The following is an 18,528-nucleotide window of genomic DNA, read 5'->3' on the forward strand; positions in this document are numbered from 1 at the left end:
GTATTATACTCTACTACTAATACTACTAAACTAGGGCCTTATACCCCGTTTGCACCGAGCATTTCAATCTAGATTGTGAGCAAGGTCAGGGAGTATGTCTTGGTGCGATCTCTCTCGACCGTTTCAATCGAGGTTTAATCGCGATCGATTCAAGAGTGTTCTTGAAAGTAGATCCAGTCATAAGAGAGATCCCAGAATGCCACGCGCGCGAGACAATACAAGATGGCTGTGGAACATGTGTCGGGCTATGGACAGCGAAAGAAAAAGTATAATGTATCTCGAGAGATGATGACATACATGTGCCTATTTCTAGAAGCGCCATATTGCGGTAAAGAATTTCTCTGCCTTGAAAAAAAAAAAAACAAGGTCGACAGCTCTAAAATACTATTGTTACCTGGCCTTCTCCCATGGCTCGTTACGTTCTAAATACGCCACTGATTGTTAGATATATGGTTGCAAGAAAATGTATTGTATTTATTTCTAGCCAAAACTTCCATTTCGTTTGTCGGTGATTGTCAGGGAAAAATTTTCTGCTAGCGAACCCCTTGTTAAATATTTCGAATATCACCACTGCCTACAGCCCAATTTTATGCAACCTGATGAGTATGGTTTGGGTGGTTGAGAAACGCTGGCGGTTGAGAAACGCTGATCTAAAATGCATTTCGGAACTTGGGTTCCTTCTTCATTTAAATTATTATTATTATACATAAAACCAATAAATTTTATAAAAATTACAGCAATACATTAATAACATATTAAGCTCGACGAAAAGGGGAAATAACTTTAATTCCGCGTCAGAGATGGCTAAGGGCGTTCGCGTACGGGAATGGTGTGACGGAGACAGTGACAAGTGTCTTCACATAGAAACCGTTTATTTTTACAAAAGGTCCTTACATGGTCCGTTGATTAATTACAGTCCTTCAGTAACGGTTCCTTTCAACGTAGGAGAGCGATATGGCTTCGGTCTTCTAGACGTTTTCATTGATGGGTTGATCGTAGCCCCGGGGCAGCTGAGACGGTTCTTGGATTAGGAACTCGGACTGATAGGCATATATTATTCAGACTGTTTATATATTAATTTCAGTCGCTTATTAGCATTTGGGAGACAAATCGCCACGACCGAGAGCTTACGTTCGAATTTTGGAGAAGATAAACTCTACTTCCCGTCTTCCCTGCATTATTGTAAAAGTGAAATTATTATTATAAACATAGAAAATATAAACTATCATTGCAAGTAAAACCTCCAAAGAAGATAAGTTATTATTGACAAAAATATTAACTTCTGTAAAATTAGAATAGGCAAATCAATAGTTGAGAGTTACATTTACAAGTTAGTATTGCATCTTTTATATATTTTCTGTAGGATGAAAGAAATCAGGCTTAATCATTAGTGCTATCAGTCGAATCAAAACATGAGTTTTCCTGTTGCAAACAAGTAGATTTTTATGACAAATGCTATTATTGAATAAATACTATAAAGTATAAACATATCTGACGTTATTGAATTTGATATCATGGTCCATTCCAATAAGATCCATTTTCCCAGACCGGATGGCCGAGTGGTTAAGGTGGCAGTCTACCTCTCTGGGAAACCCGGAATCAAATCCGGACGGGTCGGTAAATCCCCAGGAATTTTCGGAGGGTCTCCGTCCAGATACGTCGGGCCCCGTCCCTCACCACCCGGCAACCCATTGTGGGTTTGGCCGAACCCAAAGCCCTAGATTATAGGATTTATATCTATATTATTATAATCTAGGACCTTGGACCGAACCCACAATAGGCTTGCTAAAAGAGGCCTTCTTAGTGGAAAGAGTTAAAAAAATAAAAAATATTCCATATTTAAATTTTTATTATCCAAAACTTTACTTCGAAAATCATTAATAATTTATTTCGAATTATTTTTTTATTTTAATGTTTAACACATTGCTTACACTCGAATCAAAAATTTAATCCAGACGAGAATGTGTTCAGAAGGAATGAGAACTGGCAACACTTCGTGAGCGTACAGCGCGCGTCGTATAGTAAGTTTTGATATCGGTTCTCTATCGTTTTATGTTGCGTTTATTCGACATTACCGGATTTAAAATCACTTGCGGTTCGTATTTATTACTGTGTGATCATCTTTAAACATGGTAAAGTATATTCAATTCTTTATTTTATAGAATAACGATCTTTTTAATTGTCAAACTGACCCTTTGTTTATTTTTTTTGAGAATTAATGACTACAAATAACAGAATTTAAACTATTTTTAGTAAATAATTTCTTTTTATACCTACGTAATTTATCCTTACAAATTATTCAATGAATTTTAATTCGCACTGAAATCACAAATAATAGTTTACATGAGCTGAAATAAATATAAAGAAAATGTAGGTAAGACGTCAACTGTAAATGAAGGTTTCCCATTCCCACAGATATACTTTTCATGTATGAGCAAAAAAGTCAATGGAACCATGTACGTGCGACCCTTCATAACATATTCGCCTTTTATTGCCTATTCTTCATGCTTTGTATGTAACTGTGTGCTTTGCTGCTTGCTGCCACTTGCACCTTAGTTTTAGGTGGTGTGGGGCGCACCCTTTTGCCGCCTAAAACTATAAAACATGAAGTACTTCACAAACAGTCGAGTTGGTATTCAAAGCCAGCATAGTCATGTGGGATAAATACAATACAATAGTCTTAGCAGAGGAAGACGACTCCCAATAGCATGCGACCCGGAAATAGGCTGATTTCGAGGAGCTGTATCTTGCAAAGGGTCGTGTATAGAGGTATGGTTCCTTTAATTTTTTTTGCTCCTTTGGCTCTGATAAGGCTTCAACTGTCTCATTTAGGAGTGTAATTGTACCAAAATGTAAACAAATAAAAAACTTTTCGGAAAACTTTTAGACTGTTTTCATGTTTTTGCAGAGATGTAGCCTCTAAAGAAAGGTCGTCTCGGCAGTGGAAGATTGTTGTTCCTGATGATTGGATGTGGCAAAAGTGAAGACATTTTGGTCTTTTTCTATGTATTTTTACTAATGACAACTTTTTTTAAAAAGAATTACTATTTTATTGTTATTGGGTACAGCTAGATGAAAAGCCACTTGATATGTTGGTAATGATAGAAATCACGATATTTAGTAGTTGGACATATTTTACTATGTTTACGCTTTATTCTCAACCAAGAATTGAATTAAGTGATGAATCTACAGGTGTAAAAAGAGCACTGCAATTGAAGATAGAAACTGAGAGCAGCAAAATTTTTCAATTTACATTGACTACATGGCTGAAAAGACAGTTGAGAAAATTTTAACTTTTTAGTATGCATACTACTTGTTTTATAGCATCTGATGATAGGCAACAAAATAGTATATTTTAGGTCATATGCAATTACATATTATCTAATGACATACTACTTTGACATCTGTTCCAGTTCTCAGCAGGGAATTTAAAAGACAAGAAAAATAAGACAGTAGAAAGCATGACACCAATTCAGATATATAAATAGAAGAAAATATGCTTGCTTTTATAATAAATTGGATTCAAATTACATGATATTTTATATTTAAGAAAACTGTCTGTTTCGCTTTTACAGCAAAATTTTCATCAAAAATTTCTGTATATGGAATCTTATGACTGAATACGGAAAACTGAAATTAGAGAAAATGTGAAATATCTGGTGATTTCTTTTTGTTTTCAGCTAAAAAATATTTTATCAATTGATTTTAGACTTTATTTGTAACTTAATCAATAATTCCGTTAATTTTTTAAAAAAATGTAATGTAATATTATTCTACACATCTTTATCTCAACACCGGAGAATATTAATAAACCGTTCAAACCTGTTACCAGTGCGTTCTCCTAAATCTCACAAATTAAATAACTGGTTACAAACATTTTCGAACCACAGCAAAGGTGTAATATTATTCTAAAATAACTTAATTTTATATATCATGCCAAACAGAATCTCTGTTCAATAACCTGATGAAGGCTTATTAATCAAGCCAAAAATATTAGTTGTGTTAAAGTTTAAGTTGCTAGGAAAGTACATAGGGTATTTTATGTGTCTAGTTCTAGCTTATACCAGTATCAATAAAATTATAAAAAATGAACCCTTAAGCCAGTTTCCGATCTGTTTGCCAGGGCGCTGCCAAACTTTGGCAAAGGTGTCTGTTGAAGTTATTGCTGTGCACTTACTCAGTGGTTAAAATCAATAATATGTCTACATAGGCTTAATTTTTGTTGTACATAAATGAGTTTCTATGGGATAGTGTTAATTCTGTTATCATTTATTATCTTATATTTCCTATCAGGGAGGTCAGTAAATTAATATTAATGAATATAAAGTGAATCCAGCATAAGCTTCTTTACACTCTTCGAAGTCCTTTGTTTCTTACATGCTGCGCATGAAATCATCAATTTTAAGTTTGGAGGAACATTCAGGAAATAACAACTCTTGGCACACTGTTTCGTGGAACTCATTGCTAGGCCACATTTCCCAATCAACACCTTGGTTTCTTTGGAAAATTAGGGAACCTTCCTGTATGTTCTGTCCCAGTTTATATTAATAGGCAGGTTGTTCTAAATCGTCAGTTTGTTAAGTTTTATAAGCATTCTACAATTAAAAGTAATGCTCTTCTGGCTTCTTATAAAGTTGTTTACCAATAAGAGGCCTCACAAAAGTGCAGAGCAGTTGATTTTGCTTGCGGCTGTAGATATGGCCAAAATCATGCTTAGGGAGGATGCTGGTAATCAACTTTTCAAAATACCCCTTTCTAATAATAGAATCAGTAGAAGGAGAGACTATATAGCTACAGACATTAGCAACCAACTTTTAAATAGTTTGAAGAACAAAGAGTTTGCACTCCAGTTAGACGAGGTATCAGACACACACAAAGATACTCCTGGGGTTAGTACATCAGGTTTCTTAATGAAAAAAGTTGAATGAAGGTTTTTTGTCAGAGTTCAGCGAACTCTTCTGCCACAGGAAATCTAATTGACACTTCTCTGGACTGTAATTAACACTTGTCATTAAACTTAAAATACAACAAGTATACCACCATATGAACATAGTCTGGAATGACCTTATGTTATATCTTTCAGGAGCATACAGGCTTCTAACTTTAGAGACAAATAGAGGTTTTTGTAATTTAGGACTGTCAGGAATCTACATTTAGAGGGTTCACCCTCTTGATATTTTGAACTGCACAATACGGGTTGTCAAAAATATAAAAATTTTGTTTTAGATGTAATTTCTGGTATCCACCATTACATTAAACTTAGAATTAAATTTTTATTTTCATTACAACATCTCAACTCCTAACAATGCCAACATATTATTCAAATCTCTATTTAAATTTTGAGAAATTTAACTGTTGTCAATAAAGGAAAGATAATGTATTTCTTGATCAGTTCTTGTCTTAATTTTTAATTTTGTAACTTTGAATCATTTGTGTGCCAGCTTGAAAATATCAGATGTGAAAGTAAAGAGTGAATATTTGTATTAATTTTTAATCTTAGATTTATTTTGTGATAATTCAGTATTATATTCATTTAATAAAATTTATTAAATGTCCAGTACGGCACACTTAATATATGGTACCGGACCAAATATCCAGCAAGCTTGGGAGTGGAAGTGGTCCAAATGTCTGGTTTTCTGGACACAGGCTAAATATATACTTAAAATATAAAATAAAGAATGGAAAGTGAAGAAAGAAATTGTATTTAACAAACTATAGGCCAACAGTCACACTAGAACTGGCATTATGCAACATGTATGCCATAAACAAAAAACAAACTGGCAGTGTGACAAACTACACCTATACTACAGTTCAAAAATAGCAGGTGCATGTGAGCAGATTCTGAATAAAATGAAATTCTATGTAAGTTTGTGATCCACCAAAACAGTCTCAGATGATTGCTTAGACACTTATGCAATTATTTACAATTAATAAAAAAAACTTGTGGTTTTAATATTAGTGTGTAAAACAAAATTAACACAAAATAAATGTCTTCTACTATTAACACTGTAGTAATACAACGTCACAACAAAAACCTTTCAACAGTGTTGTATTCGACAGAAAACCAACTAACATTTTCGGCATCCACCAAGGCCTTCTTCAGGTTGAGAACTAAATGTCATCCCCCTCCAGAGTGCCAGAATGATGTTGCCCAAGATATAAACATAGTACGTGTCGCGTTTCACCCCTCCACTTGGCTCTGTTCGAATTCTTCGAACAGGTACCTTCATGCATGCGCGATTGTCTCCCCGTCTTTAAAGTTGATGCAGGTGCCCTCAACGTTGGCTTTATATATCTCCCAGGCCTCCAGGTGCCATATGTGATCATTTCGAAATGCCTGCCAGATTAATTTAGTGTTCCGGAAGTCTGCCCGAATTTCTGGGTCAGTAACGTAGGTCACCAGGGCAGTGGTGTGCCTGTTGTTTTTAAGGTCAGCCTGATGCTCCTGTAACTGTTTTTGAATTGACTGCACGGTTGCACCAATATAAACTAAATCCCTTCCGAACCTATCTTCCCTAATTGGCACAATTTACGAGCTGCTATGCAACGCTAAGGACAGGATAAATCATAGAGTCCTGGGGTTTACTCCGTTCCCATCAGGGACGATAGATTTGGAAGGGATTTAGTTTATATTAGTGCAACCGTGCGGTCAATTCAAAAACAGTTACAGGAGCATCAGGCTGGCCTTAAAAACAACAGGCACACCACTGCCCTGGTGACCTACGTTACTGACCCGGAAATTCGGGCAGACTTCCGGAACACTAAATTAATCTGGCAGGCATTTCGAAATGATCACATATGGCACCTAGAGGCCTGGGAGATATATAAAGCCAACGTTGAGGGCACCTGCATCAACTTTAAAGATGGGGAGACGATCGTGTGTGCATGGAGGTACCTATTCGAAGAATTCGAACGGAACCAAGTGGAGGGGTGAAATGCTACACGTACTATGTTTATATTTCGGGCAACATCGTTCTGGCGGTCTGGAGGGGGATGACATTTAGTTCTCAACCTGAAGAAGGTCTTGGTGGAGGCCGAAAACATTAGTTATTCATTAACGTTAGACATTCTTTGTGCAAAGAAACACTTGTTGAGGTTCATTGTATGTATGTAAAATAACTTCAGCTTAGTATTAATTTTTGTACTAAAAAAACTTTTGAGTTAATCTTTCTTTTATTGTAAAGTACTGTACATTCCAGTAGACCACTTTGTTTTTTAATGAAATTTTATAATTATGTAAGTCTTAGATACCCTGTATATTGTTAAACAAGGAAAAGATTAAAAAATCATTTATTAATTTATATCAAATATTTGACTGACTACACTGATCAGATATGTTCAGTAAGTATTAATGTGAAATTTGTATTGTAAGTATTATACACTTATTGAAAAAAGTTACATGGTTTTATAATCGAATAAAACTTTATTAATTCAAATGTAATGACAATAGTAATAAGTAATCATATCATTTCCATTCATACCATATTATCAGCAAAAGGACAATTTCCTGTGCAATTTAAAGAAACCTTCAGTACTGTACCTTGTAGGAAGGACTTCAGCTATGGAGTTGTGTGCGAGTGTCATATGCCACCCTTCACCAAATTTTTACTCACAACTGCTAATTCACTTATACATGACCAAAGCTAGCATTCATCTGATCCCACAAATACATGTCCAAACCAGTATCACTGGGGGCAGTCTGTCATTCAGCAATAAAGGTGGATTGAAGTGTTTAGTGGTAGACCTCCATACTCTTTGGTCATCTGTTTCCAAACAGAACAGGGATTTATCACTAAAGATAATATGCTGTTAGTCCATAACAATCCGTGCTTGTCATGACACCAATGCAAATGAAGCTGACAAGCTGATCATTGTGCATCTCAACATTGATCATTATGCATGCAAATATTCCTCTATAATCATCTACTATCAGGCATGGGAACAGAAATTATTCTGTAGAAAGTTTCCATCTGTCTTTAGATGATAGACAAAGTTACCATTGCAGCTGTTTGTACTTATCTCGTGATCAGACAGTCATCTCTTAGTGGTCTATCTTAAGGCATGTTGAACCTACCTGCTATGTATGTGTTCCCTTGCATATCCAGGGCACTAAGACCTTACAGTGAGGTCAGAATACCCAGATGGTGGGCAATTTGACAAAACAGCCAACCTGATTTTCTCAGTCCGATAATGTGTCTTCTTAAACTCCATCGTCTGTGAATAATGCTTTTAATTGTATTGCATAGATATGCCTGGCAGTCAAAAGACCTCCAAATATAGATACACTGAAAATTCTGAACACAACTTTTGAAATTCTTTTAATAAGATAATCCTACTGAGGTAGCAATTTTAAGATGTGCTTATGACATTGCATGGCATGCAGTCAAACCATAACTGTAATTATTTACCTAGATCAGTTTACCATGTCAAGTTAGACAATTCTATCTAGGTGTGTAACTTTTTGCCAGTGAGTGTAATTAAGTTTGATATTTTTATTTAACTAAATTGAACTATTATTATTGCAGTTGCCTCTATCATTATTGAGGACAGCTCAAAATCACCCAATGGTGAGTATTTAATTAAATCTTTTATTTATAATGATGAAATGGTAGAAAAAATTTATTTTCTAAATGAAGTAAATATTTTAAATTGAAATTTTTTTCTAGTTAGTTGAATTGAAAAATGGTGAAACGTACAATGGTCATCTTGTTAGCTGTGATAATTGGATGAATATAAATCTTAGAGAAGTGATTTGCACATCAAGAGTAAGTATCAGAAATTTAATATCTTTCCAACAAATAAAATTAATCTTCTTTGAATAAAGTAACAGTTAAAAATGATGATAATTTTAGTCATTTATAAATTGAATTCAAAGATGATTTTAACAATGATTATTGTGATGTCAGTAGATGGATCCTCTGAGAGAGAGTTTAGCTTGTCTTTATTTGGAAGTTTGCAAATTGATATCCATCCATTGTGGGTTAGAAAAGTATACATTCTATATATAGTTTGAATTTTTTATGGTGGATTAAGTATAAACTACAATCTGCTGTCAATTTCACCACAAAGTCACCATACAATATGAATTTATTGTGAATGCTAAGATCCAAAATTTCTATGAGTTTGCAAAAGTACAACAGCAAAATATGTTTTGGCATTGAAGAAGAGATAAGCAGTTATGTTCAGAGCTTAAAATTCTTAGAAATACATCTCATTAAGATAATATATGAAGTTTGTAAAAATTAAATTTTAAAATATACCAAAGCTGTTCTTGCTATTCCAGTGAGTACATTTTATATATATTTAGATTAACATAGTCATTCTTATGATATGCCGTCATTTTGAAATTCATCTCCACTTTGTCACTCCTTTGATACAGACCCATCTCAATAAATAATATGCATAAATTGTATATAAATAATATGCATAAATTGTTGATACATTATAGGAAAAGAAAAATTTTCTAGTTTGTTTATATACATAAAAAGTTATATTATAGATTTTCATATTTGTTTTACTAGGGATGGCATTATGTTGGGACCGTCGATTTTGATCAAACTCAGTAAGGTTATAGTGCATCTCCAATGACTGACATGTGCCAAGCAGTAAGGTGCAACACTCAAAATTAAACAAGAAAATTGAGGTTGAAAATTGCAAATCACTTTAAAACCTTTAGAATTCCCAACATTTTTAGAGTGGCTGGGTGGGTGCGGATGCACTGGTTTCATAGCAATGAGGTTGGTGTTTTGAATCTTGGCGGTATCAATTTTTTTTTGTTCCTAAAACTATAATTTTTACTTTATTCATGGTATTTTTAAAATTATTTTTGAATACACATGTACATATGGTATTTGTACTAACATTTATTTATAATTTATTTGGGAAGAGGATTAGATATAACAAAATTATCATTATTCAAGGCCAATTTTAATGTTAATAAAACTGTTTTTTTTATTGACATTATTCAACCTGTTTACTCTCTGAGAGCACAATTTTGTGGATGATAATTGTCATAGAAGCATGTGAAACAATAAACATTTCTGCAGTGTGTACATTGAATAAATGCAGATTTTTTACAATAAGATTTATGTGTCACTGGAAAAACAAACCTGATTAGTATTTAAAAACACTTCTCCATCATCAACTAATTTGGAAGAGAATTATACATACTGTATCATATTTGAAAATATCAGAGCACCTGATGTTTTTTAGACTGCCTTTGCAACTTCTGAAATTGATGAAGAACCCTTAATTGCAATTAGGTCTTGAATTTGAAGGATGCTTTCACAGTATGTAAATTTTGTAGTACTGTTGTACGACAATTTTTCTGCAGAACACATTTCTATGCTATTGATGTTAGAATGAGATATTGAAGCCATATTTTCGTAATCAAGATGCATTTATAGTTTAAGTTATGGCAACATAACACTTGGGTGATCTGCCTAATGGGGATACCTTTCAGGAGGTCTTTTTAAAGGAAACTGACCCCTATTTCGGCATTACAGACGTGGAGAAAACCCAGAAAACTCCACGTGGCCAGCCCATCTGAGTGAGGCACGAACCCATGACTGAACTACCAGTGTTCAGGGTACGAAGGCTGCTTGGCCACTGGTGGGTCCTGCAATTATAGACAAATAGATGTTAAACAATGACATTGTTGGCAGAGTAAGTATTGGGTTCGGAAAGTAATTTCGTTTTTTCCATAGAAAAATAAACGCAATATTCTTATAATAAATAAATATTTTATTGAATTACAGTAGAGGCTCGTAAATCGGAACCCCGGTAATTGGCACGATTTTCAGTCGGACTGTGTCGTGCTAAATCGAACGTTTTTGATACTAAATTTACTTCTAAAGTATAATTTTCATGTTTTTATATTCTTCAATATATTTATTTTGTTTGTACAAAATGCAGAAATAATTTTTAACGATACCATAGCCTCGATTATTATTATAAAAATTTTCGTTAGGCTTAAAATCGACGAAAATTCAACACGAAGCAACACGCAACGGAGAAAAATTTGAACATCGGACAGGTTAATATATTTTTTCGTACATAATCCGTAATCGGAACAAATCCCTAATCTGAACAACCCCAGTCCCCAATTGATTCCGATATTCGGTTCACTACTGTATATATTGACCATTTTGGTCAAATACCTGTTGTCATTGTTTCTGGTAGTAGCATGATTTCACATTCATAAAAATTTTGATCGTTGTTTACAAAAAACTGATTCAAGTGATTTTTGATATTGTCATTTCAAGTAAATGTCTTATGGTTAAAAAAAATTTGTATAGACCGGAACAAGTAATAATCTGAGTGTGCCCGACCTGGCAAATATGGTTGGTGTGATAACACATCCCATCTAAGCTATAACAGTTTCTGACGAGTTACCAAACTTGTGTGAAATTTGGCATTATCATGGCAAAACACTACACTTTGTTTGTTGATCAATTCTGGCCTTTTCTGTTTGATGATATTACTCAATTTGTTTACTCGATGGCAGTACACTTTCAAATCAATTGTTAAATTGTCTGGTAAAAGCACAAAAAAAAATTTTTTTTAAATCCAACCATAGAGAGCATCTCTCGTTAATAACATGTGGAGCCCATATATCGAGCTTTGAAACTAAACCAATTCGTTTTAAGTAATAATAAACGGTTCAGTTTAACAGATTTAATCTCTTAGTGATTTCATGTGTTGTTATACGGCAGATTGCTTCAATCAGTACCTTTATTTTGTTTTCATTGGCTTCAAATGGCCATCCAGAATGTGGTGTATCTTCGATATTAACATTGCCAGAATGCAGTTTTGTAAACCAGTTTTGGCACTGTCTTTCTCTCAACACATCTTCTCCAAACATGTACCACAATTTTTTTCTTGTTTGAACAGCATTTTGGTTTTTTAGTTATAAAAAAGCAGAATATGCCAAAAATGATGCTTTTGATTTTCTATATTTGATGGGTCACCGAAAAAAAAACAATTGTACAGAATCAAATCAAAATTTTTTACAAATAAGCCTTAAAATGTCAGCTGTTGAAGTATATAATGAAAATGTGGTTTAAAATAAAATTGGCTGGTAAAAATACATCTATTTCCTCTAGTAATAAAAAAAACGAAATTACTTTCCGAAGAACCCAATACAAATTGTACATGAATATACAGAAAAGGTTTTGTTTTTAAATAATTACCATTAGGTAGCATTTGTTAATTGCTTTTGACAATGACTTGTTACTTGAAACAGATTAATGTTATTTTTATTACCCTGTTTATTGTTCATCTGTAGTTTCCTAAAATTAAATCAATTTTTCTCTCTGATAGTATAATAAATCTAAAAGTACCAAGAATAAAGTGAAAATTATAGTTTTGGGGGGAATTCATAGCATCAAGATTCGAAAGACTTACCAGTAGCCAAGTGGTTCCATTCCCTGAACACTGGGAGTTCCATCATGGGTTCCATCACCACACCTTGCCAGGACATGCTGGCCACATGAAGTTTTCCGGATTTTCTCCACATCTGTAATGCCTGAATAGGGGCCAGTTACTCTTAAAAAGACCTCCCGGAAGGCATCTCCCCTAGGCAGATCACCCAAGTGTTGCATTGCCATAACTTAACAAAACCAAGATTTGGTCTCATGGCTATGAAACTAGTGCACTTGCTCTGACCCACCAGTCACTCTAAAAATGATGGGAATTCTAAAGGTTTTAAGTGATTTGCAATTTTTAATCTCAATTTTCTTGTTTAATTTTGAGTGTTGCACTATAACCTCAGCGAGTTTGATCAAAATTGATGACCCCTATGTCATGCGATTCCCTTGTTGGTAAGGCTATGTCCTACAGGGCAGCATCCAGCGACTGCAGGTGTGAACCAAGCAGAACAGACAAACTGATTCAAGCAAATGTATGCATCTGGAGTAACCATGTTTAGCATGCAGCAACCACCAGATGACGATTCTACATGCATGGAAGCAGCTACCAAGCAAGTTTGATCGCCGCTTCCACTGCTCACACTTCCAATGAAGAAAATGGCTGATTTTGTAGATGAATGAAAACAATGACAAATAAATTGTGTATATATGTTGTATGTACTTTAATTAATAATCTTTTATGTAATTTAATAATTTCTGATTTTGTATAAATGTAATGTTTTAAAAATAAAACTTTTTTAACTTATTCTATAAAGATTCTTTGTATTTGTTGTGTATCTAGTTAGTGATAACATTTAACTTTCAAATTTATCATTTCAATGCTTGCTATATTTTCCGTAGTAGCATTTGATGAAGTCGTCTTGCCATCATCTTGTAAACAACCCATGTCCACTCTAGACAAATGTTGCTTGCAAGTTGGAAGCACGTACAAAGATTCTTTCCACCTGCGGTTGCTGGATGCTGCCACATAGGATGTAGCCTAACTAAATAGCTAAGTGTCATATTAAAAACTCAGGAAAACTTTTGTACTGACTTGAAAGTACAAATTGTTATGATATAATATTCAACTTAGCTTTTTTAAAATACTACATTAATTGAAAAACATAGTTAATCTAAGTCATTATTTTCTTTTTTTAAAAACAAATTAACAGAGCCAAATAAAACTGAAGAGAGATTTTGAGATGTTATGAAAATTTATATAAAACTGATGTTCATCATCATTAATTATATCCACTTCTAAAACTATGAATGTTAAGTGAATAGCTTAAAAAAAAAAAAGCTGTAATTAACAAGACTTTGTGACTTGTTAACTTACAACATTCATAAAGTTTATGTGATGATAAATTAATATTTATCATAACCCTTTGTTGAAAAGAAGATAAAAAATTTTGTTACTCATTTTCTGGAGTTCATCATCCATTCATCTTGAGTTTTACACTCATTCCACTGAATACAGACAATGACCACAGCTTCACCTACATTGAGGGTTCAAATGCCATCTGTTCATCCACCAATAACAAAGTCCTAGGGCTTGATGGCATAACCACTAGGATGATAAGACATGCGTTTCAGGTCAATCTTACAGCGTTTGTAATTCTCTTTAATAGCTGCTTGAACACTGGCCTTTTTTCTATTCAGTGGAAAAGGGCTAGTGTCAAATTGATCCCCAAACCCACCAGTGCTAACAGTTACAAAAAATACAGGCTGATCTGCTCTGCCTTCTCCCAATTCTAGGAAAGTGTTAGACAGTTGAATGATTAATACATCACATGGCATCTACACAAGCATAGAGCCCTGCATCAGAATCAGTTCAGCTCCTCTAAAAACAAAGGTACAGTAGATGCCATCCATCAGATCATTAACTACATCCATCAGGCTAAACAAAACTATCAGCATATTGCAATTATCACTATTGACTTTAGAGGTGCCTTCAATGATGCTTGATGGCCTTTTATCCTGCACACATTACATGCTCATCACTGCCCTCAAAATCTTTACAAACTTCTTCAGTCCTATCTTAGCAACAAGAGTACATGACTATGTTATTTTGTGTTGTATAAACACAACACAAAATAACATAGTCATACCTATCACTCGAGGCTGTCCTCAGGGATCTAGGTCTGGTCCTGGTCTCTGAAACACAGCCTATAACTCTATCCTGCACTTAAAAGACGCCCTGCTTCCTGGTTGCCGCATACAGGGCTATGCGGACAACACAATTATCCTAGCTTCACACAGGAACAGTGAACACTTACAGGACATATGCAACAACATTTTCAACAACATTTACCAGTGGAGTATTAAGCATAGGTAACCCATTAATACAGACAAATGCAAAACCACAATAGTTGGTAGGAACATGCCACTCCTCAAAAAGCTTACCCTTCAAATAGGTGCTCACAGCAAAACAAACAACAGAAATTAAATATTTAGGTGTTATTCTTGACGAGAGACTTAACTTCACACTCTGCATCAAATACATCACAAAGCTAAAAAGACGGTCAATGCCCTCATTAGTATTGCAAGGAATACATGGGGCCTTGGTCTTAACATTAATAAGCTTATTTACAGGGGTGCAATTCAGCCAGCACTCCTCTATGCTATACAGGTCTGGGGCCACATGGCTGCCAAAGTCCATGACCATAAAAAATTATCTGTTCAAAGGATTGCAGCTCTTTGCATCAAGGCTTATAGGACACGCCCACTAGTGCCCTTTTGGTAATATCAGGATTGACCCCTTTTGACTTAGAAATTAAATGCATTATTTGGCAGGAAAATCTTGTCACCTTACCATGGCGAGATTATAGCAATTCAGATGTTGACAAAATGATTAGAATAGGTAAGATTCCCCCAGTTTGACCAAGATCGACAATATCAAAAAATTCAGCATCGAGAAAAATACCCTCCCAACTTACGATTACCACCCCTTCCATCAGCTTGTCCCAGACGTTTACTTTGAAGATTCAGGTGATCATCTATCATCCCATGTTTATGATTTACACTGACGGTTTCAAGATGGGTGATGATGATAATAGTGCCGCTTTTGTAGTTTACTCTGACTTAGGCCGCGAGCCTCATAACTACTTGCTTCCATCTAGGTACATACTGCTCAATAGCACAGGCAGAAACTTTAGCTATTTATGAGCTTAATTCACATTAGGCATAGGAAAGACAAAAGACACTACTTTCACTATCACATTTATTCTGAGAATAGGGTAGCTTTACACAGGATTGCAAAGTCTGATAGCCACTTAAAACTCATCCATCTCATACACCACATTCTCAGACATCTAAACAACAACATTAGAATAGATTTCCAGTGGTCCTGGTCATGCAGGGGTTTCGGCAACGAGACCGCTGACCGTCTTGCCAAACAAGCTGCAAAGTCTTCAGTCACTAGTACTTTCAGTTACATTCCTACCTCATACATCAACTGTCACGTCAAGAAGCAAATCTTCATTCTCTGGCAAGACAAGCTGGACCATGAAACCACTATGGTAGGCTCACCTACACTTTCATCTCCAAGGTTGACACTGCTGCAATTCTTTGCCATTTTACCCTAGTTACACCCTCACTCAGCTACTTACAGGACATGGCAACTTTAAGAAATACTTGCATAGATTTAAACTTGTGAACAATCCACAATGTAATTATGATATTCAGGAGGATCAAACACCACTTCACTTAATTGTAAAAGCCTTACTGTCCTTAAATTCTAATATTATTGTTAATCGTCTATGTGGACTTTACTTATTAATAAGACTTTATACTGGTGTTTAAAGATTAACATAGTAATGAGAGTTAGTTCAGGAAAGAACAAAATTTTTTTATTATATCACCTGTAGTAATAATTTCTGTACACATATATATGTCTACAGAAATTATTACTACAGGTGATATAATAAAAAAATTTTGTTCTTTCCTGAACTAACTCTCATTACTGTGCCAATCTTTAAACACTAGTATAAAGTCCTATTAATAAGTAAAGTCCACGTAGACGATTAACAATAATATTACCACTTCACTTAGTTTTTTGCTGCAATAGGTACAATCATATTAGGTATAGTTTAACGAGAGCTGCTATTCTTGAAGGTTAAGATTGTTCAACTGGCCTTGCAGCCCAAACTAACTCATTCACACACATACAATGTTCCATCATTTACTTGCATTCATATCCCTTAGTGGGGCACTTGAGAGCATTCACTCCAGGAGCATGGATGGCAATTCGCTTTCCCTTGCTTTGTTTCAACTGTCAGTATATAGCTGCCTTTGAACTTTGTATTTTAATTCTTATTTTCCATCTTCTTTTTTAGTCTAAGTTAGTTTAAGTTAGTCCTAGTTGTAAGTTAGATTAGGGACTCTTGCTTGGTTTCAAGTTAGGTTAAATTAGATTAGAGTTTGTTAGCTTTAGTTATCTGGTTAGGTTCATCCTAGGTTATGGTAGGTTAGTTTAGTTAGTGAGTAAGTTAATGTTTAAAAAATAATAATAATAAATACATAAAAAAATAAACAAACGAGCAAGACCCAAAATTTTTATTTGTCTTCTGTTGGTCCATATGTCTCGTTTAGTTTGTCATTGTGTTCATTTGCTTTCACACTGTCTGTCTAGCTGTTAAGTAGTATTAAGATTTGCAATTGCGTTCAGTTTTATTAGTATTAAGTAGATATAAGTCTTCCTACTAACAGCCACTTGGCACTAACTTCTACACTTAGCTATTCGTGGTGATACTCAATTATTGGTGCTTGCTACACTCAGGTTTTCTTTTAGACCCTTCAGGGGACTAGGCCTTGTAGCCTAAAAACTGCACGCCAACATCAAACATAGAGGGTACTATAGCCTTAGGTAGATCCCTCTGAATGGCATACATTTCTCTACTGTCTGTCTCCTCTCCCTCTTCTTCCCCTCCCCTTTCCCTTACCCTCTTTTCTTCGGCTAAACACTTCATGTACAGCCAATGTCCTTCTTGTATGTATGTTACTCATTTTCAGGCAACAAAAGACATTCTAATTCTGCACATTGATTTTATCAGTATTGAGCTTAATGGAGATTAATTACAGTTTTTATAACTCATTTTCCCCAATCATTATTCAGCAGATATGATGGAGAATTGATTCTTGATGAATTATTAATAGCCTAATTAAAAAACTTTACTCCTCATAAAGATCTGACTTTAGAATTTAATATTTTATTGTATTTTTCATCCTAATATATTGTAGTTAAGATTTGATTTAATGACAGAAGCTAATTAATTTACAAAAATTTTTAGGATGGTGACAAATTTTGGAAAATGCCAGAGTGTTATATACGTGGAAGTACAATAAAATATTTAAGAATACCCGATGAAGTTATAGATATGGTCAAAGATGATGCCATATCTAAAGGCAGAGGAAGAGGTGACGGAAAACGTGGCGGTGGCATGGGAATGAGAGGAAGAGGTGGCAGTAGAGGTAATTAAAATTTAAAAAGTGAGAGAAACATTACAATTAAGTAATTCTAATCTTAAAATTTTCAGGATTTAATCCTCGTGGAAGAGGAGGAACTATGATTCGAGGTAGTGCTCGGGGAGGAAGATCAAGACCAAATAAATAAACATCTTAACTTAATTGTATTTATAAATAAAGTCACATTTTTTTCCTTTGTAAGTTATTGTTATGAGAAAAAATTGTACAGAATTAAACCTAAAACTTTTATTTGCTGTTCACATGAAGGAAGTCACTAAATCTGTCATTTTTCTAAAAGTGAACAAGTATTTGACAAGTGAAAAAAAAAATCGGAAAGAAAACTTTATACTGAAGAATTTTGATTTCAAACTCATTTGTGTCACTGAAATCTGAAAATTGAGTTTTAATGTTTGAATTATTGATATTTATCAATATTGTATTTTTAACAAATTCTAACATTTATTAAAGTTAGTTTCAATTGTGCCATTCACAATGACATCAATTATACATATGAATTCTGGAAATAATATTTTTAGTTCAACTTAATCATTGAAAACTCTGCATTTTTCAGTTTTTTACATATATTCAATTAATTCCAAGTTAAAACAAAAACATTGCAATTAAAAATTTTGTTACATTTGCAAGATATTTTTTGCAA

General features: G+C 34.3%; 1 protein-coding gene across 1 annotated transcript; it reads left to right on the forward strand.

Moving 5' to 3' along the window:
• The first annotated feature begins 1,980 nt into the window (after window positions 1-1,980).
• LOC136986569 (U6 snRNA-associated Sm-like protein LSm4) lies at window positions 1,981-18,071 on the forward strand. The gene is made up of 5 exons (XM_067284143.1): window positions 1,981-2,132; window positions 8,526-8,567; window positions 8,667-8,765; window positions 17,696-17,876; window positions 17,942-18,071. Exons 1-5 carry the CDS (start codon window positions 2,130-2,132, stop codon window positions 18,016-18,018), a joined length of 402 nt encoding a protein of 133 aa, XP_067140244.1. The 5' UTR covers window positions 1,981-2,129; the 3' UTR covers window positions 18,019-18,071.
• The last annotated feature ends 457 nt before the right edge of the window (window positions 18,072-18,528 follow it).

Source organism: Centruroides vittatus, unplaced genomic scaffold, assembly GCF_030686945.1.
Source record: "Centruroides vittatus isolate TY-2023 unplaced genomic scaffold, ASM3068694v2 scaffold_1152, whole genome shotgun sequence".
In the NCBI taxonomy this organism is placed as follows: domain Eukaryota; kingdom Metazoa; phylum Arthropoda; class Arachnida; order Scorpiones; family Buthidae; genus Centruroides; species Centruroides vittatus.